Here is a 22,008-nt window from a genome sequence, read left to right on the forward strand (position 1 = left end):
ATGTGTGACCCCATGTTTAATGGAAAAATCCCCAATTCACCAACCAGCTGTCACGGGTGCCAACAATATAAAATATTATGAAATAGGATACTGTCGCTATAACTCACAGTTCTTGTGCCAGAAGAAATGTTAAAGGCAGAAACAGGAGACCTACATAAGTCAGGAAGAGTTCAGAGTTCATCACCAAGGACACATCCTCCCTCCTCACCATTCCCTCCAGTCGTGAGAATTAAACCACACAGAGAAATCTCTACGCTCATTCTCTCCATTTCCCCTATGTCTTTCTCCCTCCCCTCCCCCCTTATCCCTCTCTCTCTCCACCTTCCCACCATGCCATCTTTCCCCCTCTCTCGTTCCCCTCTCCTCCCCTCCCCCTCTCTCTCCCCCATTCATCCCCCCCCCCCCCCCCCTCTGTCTCTCTCTCTCTCTCTATGTGTGTATGTGTGTGGGTGTGTCTGTGTGTGTGTGTGTGTGTGTGTGTGTGTGTGTGTGTGTGTGTGTGTGTGTGTGTGTGTGTGTGTGTGTGTGTGTGTGTGTGTGTGTGTGTGTGTGTCTGTGGTTATGGTCAGTTACCTCCCTCCAGCCTGCAGAGGAAGCTCCACAGCAGAACAACGCTAATTGCTGGGAAGAGGAGAGTAACCAGCCGGAAACATGGGGACATTGAGACACAGCAGGAGGGTGGAGGATGGGAAGAGGGATGATGAGGGATAGGGGGTAGGGGGGTGAAAAGGGGTTATTTTGGGGGTAGAAGGAGGCAGGAGTAACCAGCCAGGAACACTAGAGACACTGAGACACAGCAGGGGGGAAAGGGAGGTGGGACGGAGAGAGAGAGGGGGAGATGAGAAGGCAGAAGGGAATAGGAGTTGGCATGGCAACCCTTTCAGCTGGTGCTGATCCCACACATGGACAAATAGTTACAACTGCATGACTTGACGAAGGAACTCAGAACCCAGGTTATTACCATAGGGGGGGTTACAGAACATACAGTATCTCGATAACAAATCATAAGCATTACTACTCATAATAAAATGCAGAGATGAATCTAAGCATTTGATATCATTACATCAGGGACCAGTCACAGGATGTGTCACAGCATGTATGTTAGTATAGTAGCTGAGTACGCAGTCTGGAACAAACACACCAGGTGTCTCAGTCCCATAGAAGCACAAGCTGTGTGTGTGTGTGTGTGTGTGTGTGTGTGTGTGTGTGTGTGTGTGTGTGTGTGTGTGTGTGTGTGTGTGTGTGTGTGTGTGTGTGTGTGTGTGTGTGTGTGTGTGTGTGTCGCTGTATGCCAGTCAGAAGCTGACAAAAGCCAAAATATTCCCAGGGAGGACATAGCTAACCCCCAGCAGCCTTCGGGGTGCACCACCAGGTCTGACACCCGCTCCACGTCAACATCAACCACCGACCCTGTCTGTCAATCAATAATCACATCACAGCCCTCCCAGCTCTGCAGCCGACACAGCTGTGGATACACACATAGTGGGTTTGTGTGTTAGGTGGGTGGGACGGTGTACACAGAGCATGTGCATGTTTGAGAGACTTGTACATGTATGTGAATGTGTATTTATGTGTATTTGCAAGTGACTGTCTCCTACACAACAGTCTTCACGTCATTGTAGCCTCAACACAGAGGGGGAAAATAACTGGATATTCCAGACATCCATTCCCATCTCCTCCCTACAACCTCCATACTAACCTCAGCTACACGTCTTGCCCTTGTATACCTGTCTAACAGTGACCTATGGCTGGGTGGTGCCTGCATGGCCTTCTGATGCACTCTGTGCTCTGGGGGCCCTCTGGAGCCATGTGAAGCAGAGATTGGCACTGTGTGTGTGTGTGTGTGTGTGTGTGTGTGTGTGTGTGTGTGTGTGTGTGTGTGTGTGTGTACACTCGCGCTCTCCCTGGTACCCCTCTAATCCTAAACCCTCCAAATCCTTCCATCCACTATACTCTAGGCTTCCTCTCTTCCGCCATCTTTGATGATGAGGGCTCTTCCTCTCTCTCCATCTCTCTCCCTCTGCTTCATACACCCCTCTAAGAAACTCTACAACCTCTGTTAGCTCATCAATATTTGAAAGGGGTTTCTATATTTACTTTACGGAAACCACAAATGCTCTAAGGGGGAGATTTCCTGTTTCGTTAGCAGGTGTTGTTTCACCACATTGGGGCGGTAGCTAACTGCTAAATGCTAAATGCTGTAAATTCTTTGAGCATGCTAGTTCAGTGTTCAGTTCAGTCCTGCTTATTAGCGTGTTCGAATGGTGCTCAGCACTCCTACTGCACTCTCAACCATGTCTATAGTGTCCAGTAATACCATCTCTCTTAAGCCACGTGTCCACCACCCTGATTCAGAGGACAGTAATGGTCTTGCACATCAACATAGTGTGAAGTTGCACATTTCACACCTTTTTTAAAATCTTTTACATAGGACAGGATAGAGAAAGTCAATAGACCACGTCATCTTTCTTCACCTGCTGCATCTGCTGCAACAACACCTACAGAGATGAATCACCCATGGTACAGATACAGTAGCACCAGTATTAAGACCAGAAGCTCCAGGTGCTCTGTTCCCACAGGCTGACCTAAGGGGTAATCATTAGTCCAGGATGAGGCCTCTGGGCTGGGCAACAGACCTGGACACACTGGCCTCTCCCATGACGGAGGTGGAGGTGGTGAGATACAGGAACCTATCAGTTTATCACCAGCTGCTTAGCTCCCAGGTACCATAAGAACACCTGGGTCATATTCATTAGTGCACACCGTAGCAAAACGTTTCGCAACGGGAAACAAAAATGACAATTTCTTATTGGACAAGTGCAGGTGGTACCTCCCCGTTTCGGTCTGTTTTCTTCCGTTTGGTGTCTAATGAATAACACCCAGAACAGTCGGGAGGGCCTGTGTGGCCATGTTATATCATTGTCACGACAGACTAGCTTGATATCATCTATTGCACGTGTAATAATCATGTGCTACATTGTTCATTGTTCATCGGAAACGTTCACTGAGCTGAAGTGAATTAGGGAAAGTCATCTGTTGGATGGCCGCATGCCAAGAACGTGGGTCCATAGGCCTAATGCTTGCCCTGTCTATTCAAAAGACCCTGATCACAATGCCATACTACTAGACTGTATTAGAAGTTAAATGCTCAATGGAAATATATGAGTTTAGTAATGATGTGCAACAACCCACTGGGCACACACTGGTTGCATCAACGTTGTTTCCACATCATCTCAATCAAATGACATTGAACCAACGTGGAATAGACGTTGAATTGACGCCTGTGCCCAGTGTGAATGGTTCTGACCTTGCGTGTCTGAGTAATGTGTGTCTCCCCAATGCATCCCATGATGCACAGCAGGGGCGCAACTTTCACTGGGGACGGGGACATGTCCCTCCCCCCACATTCTTATTCTTATCATTGTCCCTCCCCCGCCCCAGTTTTATCATTGGAATGCGATACAAAACAAGGTGTACTTTAGGACCATGTGGACGCCTCTGAGCAGTCTGGTAGGCTGTTTGGAGTGTTTATCCGACTGGATAAAAAAATATATAATTAGGTCCCCCCCACTTCTAAAACCAAAGTTGCGCCCCTGATGCACAGGAAGAATGGGAATGCCTGCAGAATCCATGGAAAGTTCACATACAGCCCCAGTCTCTCTCTCTCTCACTCTCTTTCTTTTTTTCTTTCTTACATTATTTATTTCTGTCTCTTTCTCTCTCTCTCTCTCTCTCTCTCTCTCTCTCTCTCTCTCTCTGTCTCTCTGTCACACACACACACACTCTCTCTATTCCCTATTCTCCCACATGCCATAAACATTCCGGACACAAGCTATTGTGATTCTATACCATTTCTCTTGGAAGCACTGAACCACTACATACCTTGAGAGCCGCCAACACATGACAGCTTCTCATATTCAAAGTGAATAATGTGCAACTGTGCACACAGAGCCACAGCAACAGCACAGCAACTGGCCATGACCTTTGGGTGTGCATGGATCATCATATAAATGATTGGCTAAATGATGAGGGCATTATTTACAGAAGCTGTGGATGGCTCAAGCCTCATGGAACATGAAATACATCACTTTCTCTCCTGAGGCACGAGATAGCTCCAACCCTGGCTCCCCCAGACTTCAACCAGGAAATGAAACAGTGCAATGCAATTGCAGCAAACAAGGATGTCAAAAAGCACTTTGAACAGGCTAGATATCTTACATAGTGTATTGCTGTTGGAAATTCGACTCGATGGAGCCTTCGGCGAGGATGAGCAAAGTGAATATTTGTAACACAGCATGAGTCACGTAGTGCACTATGGATGTTCCCTACTACCATACGATCTCGTTAAGATGGTCTGATGCAAAATTATATAAGCGACTTTCATTCACCTCATTGCATTGTGTTGGGAACCGACCGGTGGGAAAACCAAAGAATAACCTATGCATCTGTTCACGGGGGAAGGAGCACAGAATAGATGTTTAGGCCAACAGTGGACTAGAGCTGAACACGAGAGGCGCACGGCACCTACACGCTGCATACACGGTTTCCGAATAAAATAGGCCCAATAACTGATTCATTCGATATCAGTTGAATTTAGACTGGTTTGAGGCGTTTTAAAACCAGACATTGGCTATAACTGGTCGAGCTTCAATTCCCCCTATCATGCTTAGCTCGAAAGCCCGGCCTTACATCACATGGTGAGATGTCCAACCAGTGCAACCGCACCCACTCTCACTCATCGCCGAGGGGAGGGGAAAATGGCACGACACCGGTGTAACACGATTGTCGAGCATAAAATACGAATGGTTTGTGCCAGGCTCGCAATGAAGCATCAATAGAGTTTTAATGTCACCATCATCTTGTTGGACTACGACGGTGTCATAAACAGCAACAGGTGTCATAAACAGCAACAGTTCGATATCTTGCACACCGTTGATGTTGTGTTAAGGACAGCTACCAAGCCTTGCCAGCCATCAAGCTGCTTCGGTAAGGTGGTGATGTCGGTTGTGTACGCGGCGGTGTCAAAGCAACAAAACAAAAAAATACTTTGGGAGAGGAGGAAGAGATGGAAAGATTCAGGGAGGGAGGGGGCACGCAGTCCTGTGGTATGATTCATCCAGTGCTCCCCCACTGGTACACCCCGTCTCCCCTCCTCCGCCACCCGCGCGAGGCTACACCTGTATCTCGTTTGACCCGATTTCCCCGTCCTTATCAATGACCACCTCCATCACCATCGACTTTCACGGCGAGGACACCTTGATTAGCTATTCACCTTGTAGGCTATGTCCACACTAGGATGAATTTCAATCATATAGGCTAGGCTACACCTGACGTTCCTTATGGGGGCTTTGGAGAAGAGCGCATAGCCTATATTGGATTTGAGCAAAGCTAAAGCATTGACAGGCCTATAAACTGTGATCCCCCCCCCCCCCCCCCCCCCCCCTCATGAATAGCCGAATCCCAAAACGAACCCCAGTATCCAACCTGGTGTGAATTATTCATATAGTGGCAAGCAAGGGAACACCGTGAGCGTGGGCTATAACATCTGTAGGCTATACGGAAATTATAGCCCAGTATTAGGGAACAATAGGGGATGCAACGGGTTGTGGTGGTTGAATGGGTGTGAAATGTGACTACAATGGTAAACGACGGGCATATTGGTAACATACTGGAACTAATAGGTGGCGGATGGCCGCTCGTGCGTCTGCCTTCTGGAAACAGACACCTCGCTCGTGAATGGGGGTGTTGCGTTTGCGAGTGGTGCGTTCGGGGTTCCACCGACCACCGTTCAGGGAAAGGAAATGTAGCCCTTACTTTAACACGGCTTCCTCTTTCTCCTCTTCCTCCTTCTGCCGATCCATCACGGCCATGATTATTTTCCTCTCCTCCTCCGTGAGATGGCTGAGGTCCGGCAGTTCGGGAACGGTCGGCGGCGCGGTGGGTGGGCGAGGGCCGCCCTGGGGCCCCACCGAGGCGGTCGACATCTTTTCCACCAGCAGCACCCCTCCTTGGCTTGCTACTGTCGTTTCGACTGACAGAATCCCTGCTGCTTAGCGTTGCGAGCCACACCTCACGACATAGTCCACGGGTAGAGCAGCAGCTCTGGTGAATAGGGCAAGCCGCCGCTGCTCATGGTTGTTGCAGGCACCCACGGTTGTGCTTTTGTTTCTCGTCCTCCTCGGCTTTTTTTCTCTCCACCTCCTCACTCTCTAGTCTCTCGCTTCTCCCCCCCACCCCCCGCCGGCCCGCCTCTCCCCTCCACCACCGCCGGTTTTACGGGAAGCCCATCTCCACGCCAAGAGATGACACAAGCAAGCCGAGGAACCCTCTGGGTGGACTGGCTTTGAGCTGTGATGCCCTCGCGCCACCGGACACGGGCTCGGTGATGTTGGACCGTGGTAAAGTTAGGTGGAGTCTGTGTGTTGCGTTCCCCCCTCTCTCTCTCTCTCTCAGTGCTGCCACCGCCTCGGCACTGCTAATGTTGCTGCCACTGACAGGGAGATGGAACAGTCAATGGGAATGTAGCCCCCTAGAGCTCGCATCTTCCTTATGATTGTGCACGCGCTTTTACGAATTTGAGAATGGGTCTCTCTCTCTCGCCACATGCAAAAACAACACTTTTTCCAAACTCACTTATTTCAGGAGTCACGCCACCCTGGCTGGCACCACACACACACACCTGCAAATATGAACCAAAAATAGTGCGCGTTCCCGTCGTTATAGCGCCAACATTAATTGACCGTTAAGGCTTCTGTAAAATATTGATCCACAGGAAACGCTAAACTGGGTTCTGTCTGAGAGTTCAACGTCTTAGACTTTATCAACGTTCAGTTTGATTCCTGAAAGTTGCGTCAGAGCTGCAAATGACAATCACTCTTACCAGCTATATTTCAAACAATATTCAACATAACATATAGCTGGATGAACATACAGTGTGTATCAGTAGAATCGAATAACATATTTGATTGTCAATAAAATAGGATCAGTACAATGGACATCCTGCAATGCGTTTCTCAGTCACGATAAAGAAAAAACATTTCAGCACCACGGACAGAGACATTTACGCACAACTCATAAGTATCATAATTGCAACCGTTTTAAATCAGCTAATGCTAGTTTTTGCTATCTATCCATTAACTTCATTGTCGAGCCCTTGTCTTTTTGAAATATATTAAACAAAAAATGCACGACGACCATGATACTGGCTAGTCTATACAGTAGAATTGACATAAACGTCAATGAACTGAAGTCAAAACCCCTACGCTGTTTTGCTGACTATTGAACTATTTTCTCATTACCAATGAAGCGCACTCAATTAATTTGAAACATTCTTAGTCACAACATTCCCCAAAAGTCTCCAGAAAACGCCTGAAGCATATTGAGTAGTTATTTAAGAGTTTACTGTAGCCTAAATGCGTATTAATTGTAGCTCAAGTTGTTGCTGTCGAGTATCAGTTCTAATGGTCGGCTATTCATCCGTTTGTATTGAAACCCAGACCCAAACACTGGCATCGGTTCCTTTCCAATGACGTAATGTTACGGGGCTCGAGTCGGAGTCCATCCACCAGATGGCAATGCTACCGACCGAGTCCGTTCGATTACGTCACCGAGGAAGTGACTGTACTGTATTGACGTCAACTACCAGTGGTGCAGAATTCTGTCATAATTTAGGTCGTGACTACTACCAGTCTGAACTGGATATTTTTAGCCTCTTGCTGTAACCTAAATAATGGAGATGGCTATTGGTTTCAGGTTTCATTCTCATAACATTGTTTTGTAGAAGAGCCCTCAGAAATTGAATGGAATAGTGAATTTAATTGAGAACAGGGTTGGTATTTGTTGGTGGTGGTTTAAAAAATTAGGGAAAACCTAAACTATAGCCATGTCATATCATCTGTTATATATCTTAATCTGACAATAGCTCACAAAGAACAAACTTTATGCCTGTGCTTAAATTCCTACACACACATGGGTGTTTTCATGATGCATCAACGTGATGTAATAGATTTCAATACCATGAGTCAGTAATGTCTAAGGAGACAACTGCATTGTAAACCTCATCGTAACAGAATCATATGATGGAAATACTCAGTAGCCATAGACAATCCATGTCCAATTATCATACTTATTCGCGGTATAAATCTCCCACAGGAATTCCTAATATGGGAATATCCCCATATCCAACAGCTGATAAAAGCATCATTATGAGGGGAACCATTATAATTGTGCTTACTACTCCATCTTGAGGCCCCGAGCGAGAATGCCTGTTATTCTCCGGAAAATGTGGATATAACTGATCGCAATAGCGTTGTTACATGGTTACAAACTTTTCACATAATTGCACATTTCTGAAGGTCACAGTTGCCCTCCTGCTGACGTCTTTGCCTCGGTTGTCTCAATTCGGAGTTTGAAGGTCAACCAGTGATTTATTGACAAGTAGTTGAACTACGAAGCCCCTTCCCTTTTCAATGACATTGATACCAATGAAAGACAAACACAATCAAATGCAATGACAAAAAGTGTACTGAAGATAAAACGGGTGGGGTGGGGGAAAGGGATTGGGGATGAAGACAAAGTGGGATAAAACATAGGAACACCATTGTGGGTGCCTGCATCAGTGATCTCCCTGTGTCGTGTTGTGGTGGCAGGTGAGGCTGCTCGCATCCTTGTTGATTCCGTCCTCTTTCTTGGAAGCCACTTTAGCCTGAAAAAAAACAAAGGGTAGAAAATATAGAAAACCTATTTCACAGACAGCCATTAACACTGGATATTAGTGTCAAAATAGTTGATAAATGATTATATTAAGTACAAAAGAGACTAAGAGTATATGAGTTTTTACTTACAGGCTTCTTGTTCTTCCCCCTGAGAGCTCTCCAGAGAGATGAGAATAATCCACACCTCTTCTTCTTCTTGGCAGCAGCAGTTGAGATGTCGTTGACATCAGTAGTAGAAGTAGACATTTTCTCAGCAGATTGCTCCAGGCTTGTAGCACTAGCATCAACTTCATGTAAAGCAACAAGGCAACTATTGGTTGAAACCATAGAAATAGTGATAGTTAGACTACTTCTCTTGGTTGAGACATCAGCCACAAGGACCTCAGGTTGGTTGGAGGCTCTTGGGGTGGAGTCACCATCCTGAGACATTAGGTTTGTAGCAGACTGGATGAGGTCTTTCTCCACTATGTCAACTTTGGTAGACAGCTCCTGAGACACTAGGCCTGCAGCAGACTGAATCAAGTCATTCTCCATGATGGCAACATTAGTGGACAGATCCTGAGACACTAGGCCTGCAGCAGACTGGATCAGATTGTCTTCCTCGATGGAAACACTGGTGGACAGAACCTGAGACACTAAGCCTGCAGCAGACTGGATCAGGTCATTCTCCACGATGGCAACACTGGTGGACAGAACCTGAGACACTAGGCCTGCAGCAGACTGGATCAGGTCATTCTCCAAGATTGCAACACTGGTGGACAGAACCAGAGACACTACACCTACAGCAGACTGGATCAGGTTGTCTTCCTTGATGGAAACACTGGTGGACAGAACCTGAGGAGTCTGCAGGAGTGTCAGTGAATCCCACTCATCCAGGAAGAAGCTCTCTACAGAGGGGAAGCTTCTTCCTTTCAGAGCTGGGGGAATGTAGGGGGTGTACCTAACAGTCCAGAACAGAGAGCTGTCGATGGCATTCACGTAGTGGTACTTGTCACCAAGTACCTCTGCAACGCTCTGACGGATGTTCTGACTCTCTGAATCTGGACCGTCAAGGTCAAGGGCGTTGAGTTGGGTCACCAATGAGATCCACCCTGAAAGAAACAATATGGTAACACAGGGTAAACATAACAGATTTTTTCGTATTATAAACAAGGAATATTCTCCTTTTCACTAAAGGTAAAGTACAAGTGTGTCCCAATAATATCTAATTTCTCCTGAATTGTGTACTTGTTCACTACTTCCCACAAATCTAAAACATTGGATTGGTAGAGTCATGGGCTAGTGGGAGTCTAACTATATTTATTATACCAGTAATTTCCTTTGAAATCAGTGAAGTGAACAAATGCACACTTTGGTACAAAGGAGAGATAATTGGACATAGCATAAGTTTATAACTTAAATGTTGCATGTTTACATTGCTTGGTAACTAACAACAAATGCCCCAAGTCATCTTAACCTACATTTTATTATATATTTCCTTTCAACTAATAATTCAACCTTCAATTAATATTGAAGTTTCAAGATGTAAATTCATTGAATTGTTCCTACCTGAATTGACTTTGTTGTCCTTAATGGAACAATGTCTGTCCTCAGGGAGGATGAATGAAAAGCTTGCCATAATGCTGTCTCTCTCATTGTTTGTCAATCAAGAACTGTTGAATTCTTGAAATTTCTGAACTTATCTCTTGGGTTCTGGAGTTCCATGTGATGCGTCAGCATTGTGACAATCTCGGTCGCATTGAGATGTTATTCTTCACACAGAATGGCATTATGCAGTGTTTGGAATTGGAATGGAAATGAGATTCTGTTTACCACACACTCTGGCCATAAACAATATGCAAAGAATACCTCATCATTGATTCATTTTAAATTGATTATCCAATATTGAATGTTTAAGCATTACTGCAAGCATGCGTAAAAGCGGCACCTAGATGCGTGCCCCGTGCTTTTCCTCACCTGGGCAATGTGCACAAACAGTGCATTTGGAAAGTATTCAGACCCATTCACTTTTTTCCACATTTTGTTACGTTACAGCCTTATTCTAAAATGGATTAAATTCATTTCCCCCCTGATCAATCTACACACAATACCCCATAATAACAAAGTGAAAACACATTTTTTTTTTTATATTTGCAAATGTAAAATAAATTATAAATACCTCACTTATCTTCAGACCCCTTGCTATGAGACTCAAAATTGAGCTCAGGTGCATCCTGTTTCCATTGATCATCCTTGAGATGTTTCTACAACTTGACTGGAGTCCACCTGTGGTAAAATCAATTGATTGGACATGATTTGGAAAGGCACCCACCTGTCTATATAAGGTCCCACAGTTGACAGTGCATGTCAGAGCAAAAACCAATCCTTGAGGTCGAAGGAATTGTCTGTAGAGCTCTGAGACAAGATTGTGTCGAGGCACAGATCTGGGGAAGGGTACCAAAACATTTCTGCAGCATTGAAGGTCCCCAAGAACACGGTGGCCTCCATCATTCTTAAACGGAAGAAGTTTGGAACCACCAAGATGCTTCCAAGAGCTGGCTGCCCAGCCAAACTGAGCAATTGGGGCAGAACGGCCTTGGTCAGGAACCCAATGGTCACTCTGACAGAGCTCCAGAGTTCCTCTGTGGAGATGGGAGAACCTTCCAGAAGGACAATCCTCTCTGCATCACTCCACCAATTAGGCCTTTATGGTAGGGTTGCCAGACAGAAGCCACCCCTCAGTAAAAGGCACATGACAGCCCGCTTGGAGTTCGCCAAAAGGCACAATAAACAACATTCTCACATGCAGTGCCTTCAGAACGTTTTTACACCCCTTGACTTTTTCCACATTTTGTTGTGTTACAAAGTGGGATTAAAATGGATGTTATTGTCATTTTTTGTCAACAATCTACACAAAATACTCTGTCAATGTGGAAGAAAAATTATTGATTTTTTATTCATGAAAAAAAATATATATATATATATATTATATCTAATATATATATATATCTTGATTAGATAAGTATTCAAACCCCTGAGTCAAAACATGTTAGAATCACCATTGGCAGCGATTACAGCTGTAAGTCTTTCTGGGTAACTCTAAGAGCTTTGCACACCTGGATTGTACAATATTTGCCCATTATTCTTTAATAAATGTATCAAGCTCTGTCAAGTTGGTTGTTGATCATTGCTGGACAGACATTTTCAAGTCTTGCCATAGATTTTCAAGCAGATTTAAGACAAAACTGTAACTAGGCCACTCAGGAACATTCAATGTCATCTTGGTAAGCAACTCCAGTGTATATTTGGCCTTGTGTTTTAGGTTAGTGTCCTGCTGAAAGGTGAATTTGTCTCCCAGTATCTGTTGGAAAATAGACTGAACCAGGTTTTCCTCTAGGATTTATAAATGATTGCTTTTACATATATCATGTGAACATTTCCTCAGAATAAATAACACAGGATTGTAAAAGTAGGGAGCTAGAAATACCACTAGATGAGTACACAGAAAAAACAGGCAATATACCATTTGCAGAAAACACTTCAATAACAATTTTCAATTCATGTCTGATGGGTGGAGTTTTTAAATATACTATCCACCTGCATTCTGTCTGGAGAAGACTAACCGCCCCTACGTGAACGTTTTATCTGCTGTATAGCACAGGAGGACATGGAAGAGACCGGGTGACAGGTGTTGTGCCGAAAATCTCCCCCCCCCCTTCGCGTTCTTCATTGCTGCGACTTGCTTGTAGAGATTTCTGCTCTTCACTCCATTGTCAGTTTAGCCTACATTTCACTGATCTTAGTAGCAGAAAGCATTTTTGTCTGCAGTTTTCGGTTTGGCTATTTGATTCAAGTGTATGTGGAGGTTCTAGCTTGTATGGCGCCCTGGGCGAACCACAACCATTTTCGGCACAACACCGGCCTCAGAGAAATGACGTGCAATAGGGGATTTGGGGTCATTTCTCCTTACAGCACTCTTGAGTACTATAATAAACGTTCTTATCAGTCTACTGGTTTTGCCCACATATTACATGGACAAGAGATAAGGTTTAAGACATTAGATGAGCTGCATGTGAGGAACTGTTTGATAGTGCATTGTTTACCAGTTGCAGAGCTGTTGAATACGCTCACTTTTTTTACAGGAATCCCTACATGCCGTAGAACTACTTCAGGGGTAGAAGCCAGTCACCTCGTCCAGTCTTCCAACATTTATTTTTATGGGGACATGAGTGAACATGCCGAGTCTCGGGTGGCTGAGGCCCCTAAAGATCTTCTTGGCCTCCCTTGACACCGGGTGATGTAGATGTAGAGGATGGCTAAGACTAGCTTGCAAAGCAGCCCTGCTGCGATTTCCTCTGGTCTTGGAGGCGGCACGCAGTCTGTAAAACAGTGCTGGTTGTCAGGCATCGCTCAATGTTTAAATTCCCCACGAGCCCTAATTTGAGAAGGGTGCAACTGCGTTCATGCAATTACTAATGGGGCCTCGAATGCGGGATGCAGTTGCACACGATTGCGCCATTCTCAGTGATATGCGTATCAGTACGCAGACCTAACGCTCTCAAACGAAGTACTTCCGCTCAGACCTAGTCATCAATACTGGCGGTATTTTGAAAAGGAACTAGCTAGAGGTGAAGTTGACAGCTGTATCTCATAGATCTGTGGCTGTAGGATATAGTGAAATATTATACGTTTTAAGAAAATAAGCCAGCTAACTATTTCAAATATGGTAGGTGGACACGTTGTTTGACAAAGTGATAAACAGTCGATTTGCAATTGATGAATGTTCTCCTATTTGTAACGTTAATGATATAACGTTAACTTGTTTTCAGTCGGATATGCTAATCTTTTTCATCACTGCTAACGTTTGCTAACTAGCTAACGTTCGTTTGCTTGTTTTTGAGGTTTTGGTAGCTACCCAGGTGCTGTAATGTTTCTTCCAAGAGTAACGTTACTTCCTGCTTTTATGTAAAAAAAAAAAAATACTTTGTCTGACATTTCACTAGAATTTATGAAAAAACTGGCTAATTTACTAATCTAGCTAACTTAATCTGATTTGCTAGTATGACTTCAAGGTATTTTCGTAACTCACCAAAGTAAAGATGTTGGTAGAGTGCTGACGAGCATTTCTTTGTATGTGCCTGGTGTATTTTTTCCCCAAAACATGATTCAAACGACTTTTGAAAATGTTTCGCCAGACTCACTGGTCCACGCTATAGGGTGCAGATCCAATGCATGGGCGTGGACCAGAGCTCGGTAGTTACCCACTTGTTGACAACAATATTGTGAATTTCTTGTTTTCAGAGTTCTAACGAGGAAACGTTGCAACAGGAGAATGTAAGTAAGGTAGCCAAATATGAGCCTTTGTAAGCTTTACTGAAATTACAGTAAGTTATCCATTCAACATGCATGTCCTAATAATTCTGACATTTTTGTCACAGGGACAGCCACTGGACACAGAGTCAGAGGTCCAGGATACTCCAGCACCACCTGCCATTCCTTTCTACACAGAGTGCTCGGAAGCTGCACAGGCAGAACTGTTTAACGAGTGTGAAGAGCAGTTTGCCCAGCTAGAGATGGTACTGATCTGTTTACAATGACTTTGGATGATGTGATGTTATTGTGTTAATATTAAAATGTAATATTCTGTTTTTCAGCTTCAGAACGAGATCATTCTCGCAGAGCCAGACTCGGATGAATACCCACAAGAACAGGTCAGAGATGGCCCTATTTCACTATAGCTGAATGAAAGCATTAGTATGTGTGATGCGTGTACTTTTTACATTATCTTGCCTTATCTGCTGCATATCTGTTATTTGTCCAACAGTCTGTGAATAGATTGACAGCTGTAGCAGCTGAGCTGAAGCAGTGGCAGACAAGACAGCCAGAACGTGAGTGTCTGGTTTCTACTCTGAATATCATTCCTTTATAACTAATTGATTGTACTTATACTGTATGACTAAGACATAAGCATGATATGTACCATCAGAATGTGGTTTACTTTCTATCATAGTGTTGTCCACAAATCCTGAGGTGTTACTCGTCGTTGGAGCAGAGGAGGTAAATTCACATCTAAATGTTGCCTTCAACAGTAGTAGTTACTGTTGGAAAATGTAAAAAAATATATCTATTTCGATGTAGTTACCTTTTAATATACAGTACCAGTCAAAAATTTGGACACCTACTCATTCAAGGGTTTTTCTTAATTTTTAATATTTTCTACATTGTAGAATGTGAATTAAAAAAACTATGAAATAAAGTGTTAAACAAATAGAAAATGTTATGAGATTCTTCAAAGTAGCCACCCTTTGCCTTGATGACAGCATTGCACACTCTTGCCATTTTCTCAACAAGCTTCATGGGGTAGTCACCTGGAATGCTTTTCCAACAGTCTTGAAGGAGTTCCCAAATATGCTGAGCACTTGTTGGCTGCTTGTCCTTCACTCTGCCGTCCAACTCATCCCAAACCATCTCAATTGGAATGAGGTTGGGTGATTGTGGAGGCCAGGTCTTCTGTTTTGCTAGCACAGACTGGAATATGTTCCGGGATTCTTCCGATGGTATTGAGGACTACACCACATCAGTCAATGGCTTTATCAATAAGTGCATTGAGGATGTCGTCCCCACAGTGACTGTACGTACATACCCCAACCAGAAGCCATGGATTACAGGCAACATTCGCACTGAGCTAAAGGGTAGAGTTGCTGCTTTAAAGAAGTGGGACTCTAACTTGGAAGCTTATAAGAAATCCCGCTGTGCCCTCCGACAAACCATCAAACAGGCAAAGCATCAATACAGGACTAAGATCGAATTGTACTACACCGGCTTCGACGCCCGTCGGATGTGGCAAGGCTTGCAAACTATTAGACTACAAAAGGGAAGCGCAGCCAAGAGCTGCCCAGTGACATGAGCCTACCAGACGAGCTAAATAACTTCTATGCTTGCTTAGAGGCAATTAACACTGAAACATGCATGAGAGCATCAGCTGTTCCAGGCGACTGTGTGATCATTCTCCGCAGCCGATGTGAGTAAGACCTTTAAACAGGTCAACATTCACAAGGCGGATTACCAGGATGTGTACTCCGAGCATGTGCTGACCAACTGCCAAGTGTCTTCACTGACATTTTCAACCTCTCCTTGTCCGTGTCTGTAGTACCAACATGTTTTAAGTAGACCACCATAGTGCCTGTGCCCAAGGACACTAAGGTAACCTGCCTAAATGACTACCGACCCGTAGCACTCACGTCCTGGTAATCCGTCTGGCCCAGCGGCTTTGTGAATGTTGACCTGTTTTTAAAGGTTTTGTTCACATCGGCTACCGAGATCCAGTCCAGCTGGTGCTCTTGTGCATGCTTCAGTGTTGCTTGCCTCAAAGTGAGCATAAAGGCATTTAGCTCGTCTGGTAGGCTCGCGTCACTGGGCAGCTCGCGTCTGGGTTTCCCTTTTGTAGTCCGTAATAGTTTTCAAGGCCTGCCACATCCGACGGGCATCAGATCCGGTGTAGTAGTTTTTAATCCTAATCCTGTATTGACGCTTTGCTTGTTTGATGGTTTGTCGGAGGGCATAGCGAGATTTCTTATAAGCGTCCGGATAGTCTCCCGCTCCTTGAAAGCGCCAGCTCTAGCCTTTAGCTCGATGCGGATGTTGCCTGTAATCCATGGCTTCTGGTTGTGATATGTGCGTACTAGAGGTCGACCGATTATGATTTTTCAACGCCGATACAGATTATTGGAGGACCAAAAAAAGCCGATACCCGATTTAATCGGCCAATTTAAATTAAATAAAATAAAATAAAAAAAGTTTTTTGTAATAATGACAATTACAACAATACTGAATGAACACTTATTTTAACTTTAATATAATACATCAAAATCAATTTAGCCTCAAATAAATAATGAAACATGTTCAATTTGGTTTAAATAATGCAAAAACAAAGTGTTGGAGAAGAAAGTAAAAGTGCGAAAATGTGCCATGTGTAACAGTTTAACTTTACGTCCGTCCCCTCGCCCCGGGCGCGAACCAGGGACCCTCTGCACACATTAACAACAGTCACCCACGAAGCGTCGTTACCCATCGCTCCACAAAAGCCGCGGCCCTTGCGGAGCAAGGGGAACCACTACTTCAAGGTCTCAAAGCGAGTGACGTAACCGATTGAAACGCTATTAGCGCGCACCACCGCTAACTAGCTAGCCATTTCACATCCGTTACACCTGTAAGAACGCTAACGTTTAAGTTCCTTGCTCAGAACATGAGAACATATGAAAGCTGGTGGTTCCTTTTAACATGAGTCTTCAATAGTCCCAGGTAAGAAGTTTTAGGTTGTAGTTATTATAGGACTATTTCTCTCTATACCATTTGTATTTCATTAACCTTTGACTATTGGATGTTCTTCTAGGCACTTTAGTATTGCCAGTGTAACAGTATAGCTTCCATCCCTCTCCTCGCTCCTACCTGGGCTCGAACCAGGAACACAACGACAACAGCCACCCTCGAAGCAGCGTTACCCATGCAGAGCAAGGGAAATGACTACTCCAAGTCTCAGAGCGAGTGACGTTTGAAACGCTATTAGCGCGCACCCCGCTAACTAGCTAGCCATTTCACATCGGTTACACCAGCCTAATCTCGGGAGTTGATAGGCTTGAAGCACAGCGAAGAGTTTCTGGCAAAACGCAGGAAAGTGCTGTTTGAATGAATGCTTACGAGCCTGCTGCTGCCTACCACCGCTCAGTCAGACTGCTCTATCAAATCATAGACTTAGTTATAACATAATAACACACAGAAATACGAGCCTTAGGTCATTAATATGGTCGAATCCGGAAACTGTCATCTCGAAAACAAGACGTTTATTCTTTCAGTGAAATACGGAACCGTTCCGTATTTTATCTAACGGGTGGCATTCATAAGTCTAAATATTCCTGTTACATTGCACAACCTTCAATGTTATGTCATAATTACGTAAAATTCTGGCAAATTAGGCGGCCCAAACTGTTGCATATACACTGACTCTGCGTGCAATGAACGCAAGAGAAGTGACACAATTTCACCTGATTAATATTGCCTGCTAACCTGGATTTCTTTTAGCTAAATATGCAGGTTTAAAAAATATATACTTCTGTGTATTGATTTTAAGAAAGGCTTTGATGTTTATGGTTAGGTACACATTGGAGCAACGATACGCACCGCATCGATTATATGCAACGCAGGACACGCTAGATAAACTAGTAATATCATCAACCATGTGTAGTTAACTAGTGATTATGATTGATTGATTGTTTTTTATAAGATAAGTTTAATGCTAGCTAGCAACTTACCTTGGCTTCTACTGCATTTGTGTAACAGGCAGGCTCCTCGTGGAGTGCAATGTAATCGGGTGGTTAGAGCGTTAGACTAGTTAACTGTAAGGTTGCAAGATTGAATCCCCCGAGCTGACAAGGTAAAAATCTTTCGTTCTGCCCCTGAACGAGGCAGTTAACCCACCGTTCCTAGGCCATCATTGAAAATAAGAATGTGTTCTTAACTGACTTGCCTAGTTAAATAAAGATTAAATAAAGGTGAAAAAAAAACAAAAAAACATTTAAATCGGCCAAATCGGTGTCCAAAAATACCGATTTCCGATTGTAATGAAAACTTGAAATCGGCCCTAATTAATCAGCCTTTCCGATTAATCGGTCGACCTCTAGTGCGTACGGTCACTGTGGGGACGATATCGTCAATGCACTTATTGATGAAGCCAGTGACTGAGGTGGTGTACTCCTCAATGCCATTGGATGAATCCCGGAACATATTCCAGTCTGTGCTAGCAAAACAGTCCTGTAGTGTTGCATCTGCGTCATCTGACCACTTCCGTATTGAGCGAGTCACTGGTACTTCCTACTTTAGTTTTTGCTTGTAAGCAGGAATCAGGAGGATATAATTATGGTCAGATTTGCCAAATGGAGGGTGGGGAGAGCTTTGTATGCATCTGCGTGTGTGGAGTAAAGGTGGTCTAGGATTTTTTTTTTTTCTGGTTGCACATGTGACATGCTGGTAAAAATTTGGTGAAACTGATTTAAGTTTGCCTGCATTAAAGTCCCTGGCCACTAGGAGCGCCGCTTCTGGGTGAGCATTTTCTTCTTTGCTTATGGCCTTTATAGTTGGTTGAGAGCGGTCTTAGTGCCAGCTTCGTTATGTGGTGGTAAATAGACGGCTACGAATAATATAGATGAGAACTCTCTTGGTTGATAGAGTGGTCTACAGCTTATCATAAGGTACTCTACCTCAGGCGAGCAATACCTCGAGACTTCTTTAATATTAGACTTCGCGCACCAGCTGTAATTGACAAATAGACACACCCCCACCCCTCGTCTTACCAGACGTAGCTTCTCTGTTCTGCCGGTTCATGGAAAATCCCGCCAGCTCTATATTATCGGTATCATCGTTCAGCCACGTCTCGGTGAAATATAAGATATTACAGTTTTTAATGTCCCGTTGGTAGGATAATCTTAATCATAGGTCATCAATTTTATTTTTCCAATGATTGCACGTTAGCAAAAAGAACGGATGGCAGTGGGAGTTTACTCGCTCACCTACGGATTCACAGAAGGCTGCCTGATCTGCGGCCCCTTTTCCTGTGTCTTTTCTTCAAGTAAATTACAGAGATCTGGGCCTGTTCCAGTGAAGCAGAATATGCTTCTCGTCGGACTCGTTAAAGGAAAAAGTTTCTTCCAGTCCGCGGTGAGTAATCGCTGTTCTGATGTCCAGAAGTTATTTTCGGTCATAGGAGACGGTAGCAGCAACATTATGTACAAAGTAAGTTTAAAAAAATAAGTTACACAAAACGCAAAAAAACTAACAAAATAGCACAATTGGTTGGGATAATGTAAAACCTCAGCCATGTTCTTCAAACGCATTAAGAAGGAAAGAAATTCCACAAATTAACTTTTTAACAAGTCACACCTGTTAATTGAAATGCATTCCAGGTGACTACCTCATGAAGCTTTTTGAGAGAATGCCAAAAGTGTGCAAAGCTGTCATCAAGGCAAAGGGTGGCTACTTTGAAGAATCTCAAATATTTAAATATATTTTGATTTGTTTAACACTTTTTTGGTTACCACATGATTCCACGTGCTATTTCATAGTTTTGATGCCTTCACTATTATTCTACAATGTAGGAAATAGTCAAAATAAAGAAAAACCCTTGAATGAGTCGGTGTGTAAACTTTTGACTGGTTCTGTACACATTTCAGATATCAGCTATTTTATAGGTATACAGAGCCTTATGCTTATGAAAAGTAACCATATTCATGTTTAACAAAAAAAAATTTTTTTACTTTTCTTTCCTACTTCCACAGTTACAGAAGCTGAATTCACAACTGGAGTTGGTCCTCTCTTGCTCACAAGCCAAGAGAGACACATTGAGAGAGACTTTAAAAAGGTTTTCTTTGAATGTGATTGTTATTCTAAATGTCCAACCATTTGAATGTTGATATGGAGACAGTAGATTTGACAGTATACATCTGTGTTTCAGTGAACAGAAGTGGTTGGAGGAAAAGAAGGAAGTGTTGAGGGCAGGCACTGAACATGTGGTCAAACAGCGACTGGAAAACGAAAGGTTATCTGAACACAGGTAAGGTACAACAACTGGGTCACGTTTGTTAGGGCACACTGTAAATTACATTTTTACAAGGCTTAACAAAAACAAATGTTTTTTTTATTGAACAAGTTCAGATTGTACCTCCCCGTTTCACTATGTTTTGGAGCGATTTCTTCAGTTTCCTGCCTATGAATATGATCCTGAATAATAGAAGATGACACACAAACCAACACATTGACAATTATCCTGAGTTTAATATGGAAGTATTGCTGCTGCTGTTCAGTGTGTTGCAGGACACCAAGAAGAAGATCCAGAAGATGAAGGATTACCAGAACAGACTGATGGAGACCCTGGCAGACGTACTGGCGGAACACTTCCCACTTCCTACGCAGGAGACCACCGCTGACAAGAAGAAAAAGGTGGTAGTCTTAGTGATGTATTATGTGGCTCTGATGGAGGGGTTCCTCACTGGTCACACAGTTGTTGTTTTTTACGGTTGCATCTAGCTTGGTCTCAGATCTGTTTGTGCTGTGTAGCTAACTTTTTATGTTTTGTTGGGCAAGAGAGCACAAACAGATCTGGGACCAGCCTAGATGCTATCATTTTTGTTTCCGTTTTCAGAACATTCCTCAAGAGCTGAACGAGAATCTAATTTCACTCAATGAAGTCCTGGAGGTAAGTCTCTGTTTGCATGCATTGTTTGTGTTTTATTATTCAACCCGGTGCTCTGGTTTAATTTTGTATTACTTTATTACTGCATGCTTGAACCAGTAGCAGCTTTATAGTCTAGCTTTTTATGACCCTATGACTATATTTTACACTTACATTACACTCACATCTTTGTAATGTAGATCAATTTGATCACAGTACAACAAACGGCATAAAAACATCCCTACTCACCTCTTGCTCCAATTGAACAACAACATAAATAATAATCTTAAACCCTTGTCTTAAACCTTATCTTCCATTGTTGAAATTTGCAGCTGCTGATGAACACGACTCTGGAGACGCCTCACGATCCCTACGTATCGATAGACGAGACGTTCTGGCCCCCGTACACAGAGATGCTGCTGCGCCACGGCATTGCACAGAGACACCCAGAGGACTGTTTCAAGATCCGCCTGGAAACCTTTTATTAACAGTAACTGGTCAGACATTTTGGTTCTAGTTTTGTCAGCGTGTATAGCAGCCTGGTCCCAGATGTTTGTGCTGTCTTGCCGTCTCATTGTCATGCCATCGATCATAAGCGTTGGTTATACAGTACAAACAGATCTGGGACCAGGCTAGGCGTATGGTAATATCATGAGTATGTATTGAGATAGTGGCTTGATAGGTCACTGGTTTATAGTGTTATTTCCTGTATGTTTCACAATAGGTTAATCTTTTTAAATGTTTTTTTAAATATCTGTGTATGTTGCTCTCTGGCTACTGGAACACAATTTGCATACTTTGGATATGGTGAAACCTTCAATTGTTATTATGTATATATTTCCATGTATCAATGTATGCCAGATTTGTTCTTAATAAAATGAAAAATCATAACAAAAAATAGACATTCGTCATTCACTGTAGCACTTTGTTCTAATCCGAAGAACAGAAAACATCTTGATACATCAGTACATGATTCACAGCAGTCAATTTAAACTCAAGTAAATAAGAAATTGTATAATATTTTTTGGAAATACCTACAGAAATTCTCAAGGACCGATAACCTGTACCGACAACACATTAAACGTTGAAAAATGC

At 43.5% G+C, this 22,008-nt stretch overlaps 2 protein-coding genes across 2 annotated transcripts in view; one reads left to right on the forward strand and one right to left on the reverse strand.

Annotated features, from left to right (window-relative positions):
• The window catches only part of rims1b (regulating synaptic membrane exocytosis 1b), a 111,200-nt gene extending 105,216 nt beyond the window's left edge, over positions 1 to 5,984 (reverse strand). Inside the window, exon 1 of the mRNA XM_038967181.1 lies at positions 5,815 to 5,984. Coding sequence (XP_038823109.1) covers positions 5,815 to 5,984 — 170 coding nt within the window. The remainder of the gene's footprint in view (positions 1 to 5,814) is intronic.
• Positions 5,985 to 13,311: 7,327 nt separating this feature from the next.
• Positions 13,312 to 21,799, forward strand: LOC120017370 (centromere protein K-like). The gene is made up of 11 exons (XM_038960123.1): positions 13,312 to 13,419; positions 13,995 to 14,027; positions 14,132 to 14,269; positions 14,348 to 14,404; positions 14,518 to 14,581; positions 14,704 to 14,750; positions 20,021 to 20,103; positions 20,197 to 20,295; positions 20,546 to 20,681; positions 20,884 to 20,937; positions 21,246 to 21,799. Exons 1-11 carry the CDS (start codon positions 13,417 to 13,419, stop codon positions 21,399 to 21,401), a joined length of 870 nt encoding a protein of 289 aa, XP_038816051.1. The 5' UTR covers positions 13,312 to 13,416; the 3' UTR covers positions 21,402 to 21,799.
• Positions 21,800 to 22,008: the final 209 nt, after the last annotated feature.

This window comes from Salvelinus namaycush, chromosome 2 (genome assembly GCF_016432855.1).
Source record: "Salvelinus namaycush isolate Seneca chromosome 2, SaNama_1.0, whole genome shotgun sequence".
Taxonomy (NCBI): domain Eukaryota; kingdom Metazoa; phylum Chordata; class Actinopteri; order Salmoniformes; family Salmonidae; genus Salvelinus; species Salvelinus namaycush.

Bases quoted from the DNA above. Each gene is read 5' to 3' on its own strand.
- LOC120017370 (XM_038960123.1), top strand. The intron at 14,582-14,703 runs GTGAGTGTCTGG...TTTCTATCATAG, and splicing joins GCAGACAAGACAGCCAGAAC to TGTTGTCCACAAATCCTGAG. The intron at 14,751-20,020 runs GTAAATTCACAT...CTACTTCCACAG, and splicing joins TCGTCGTTGGAGCAGAGGAG to TTACAGAAGCTGAATTCACA.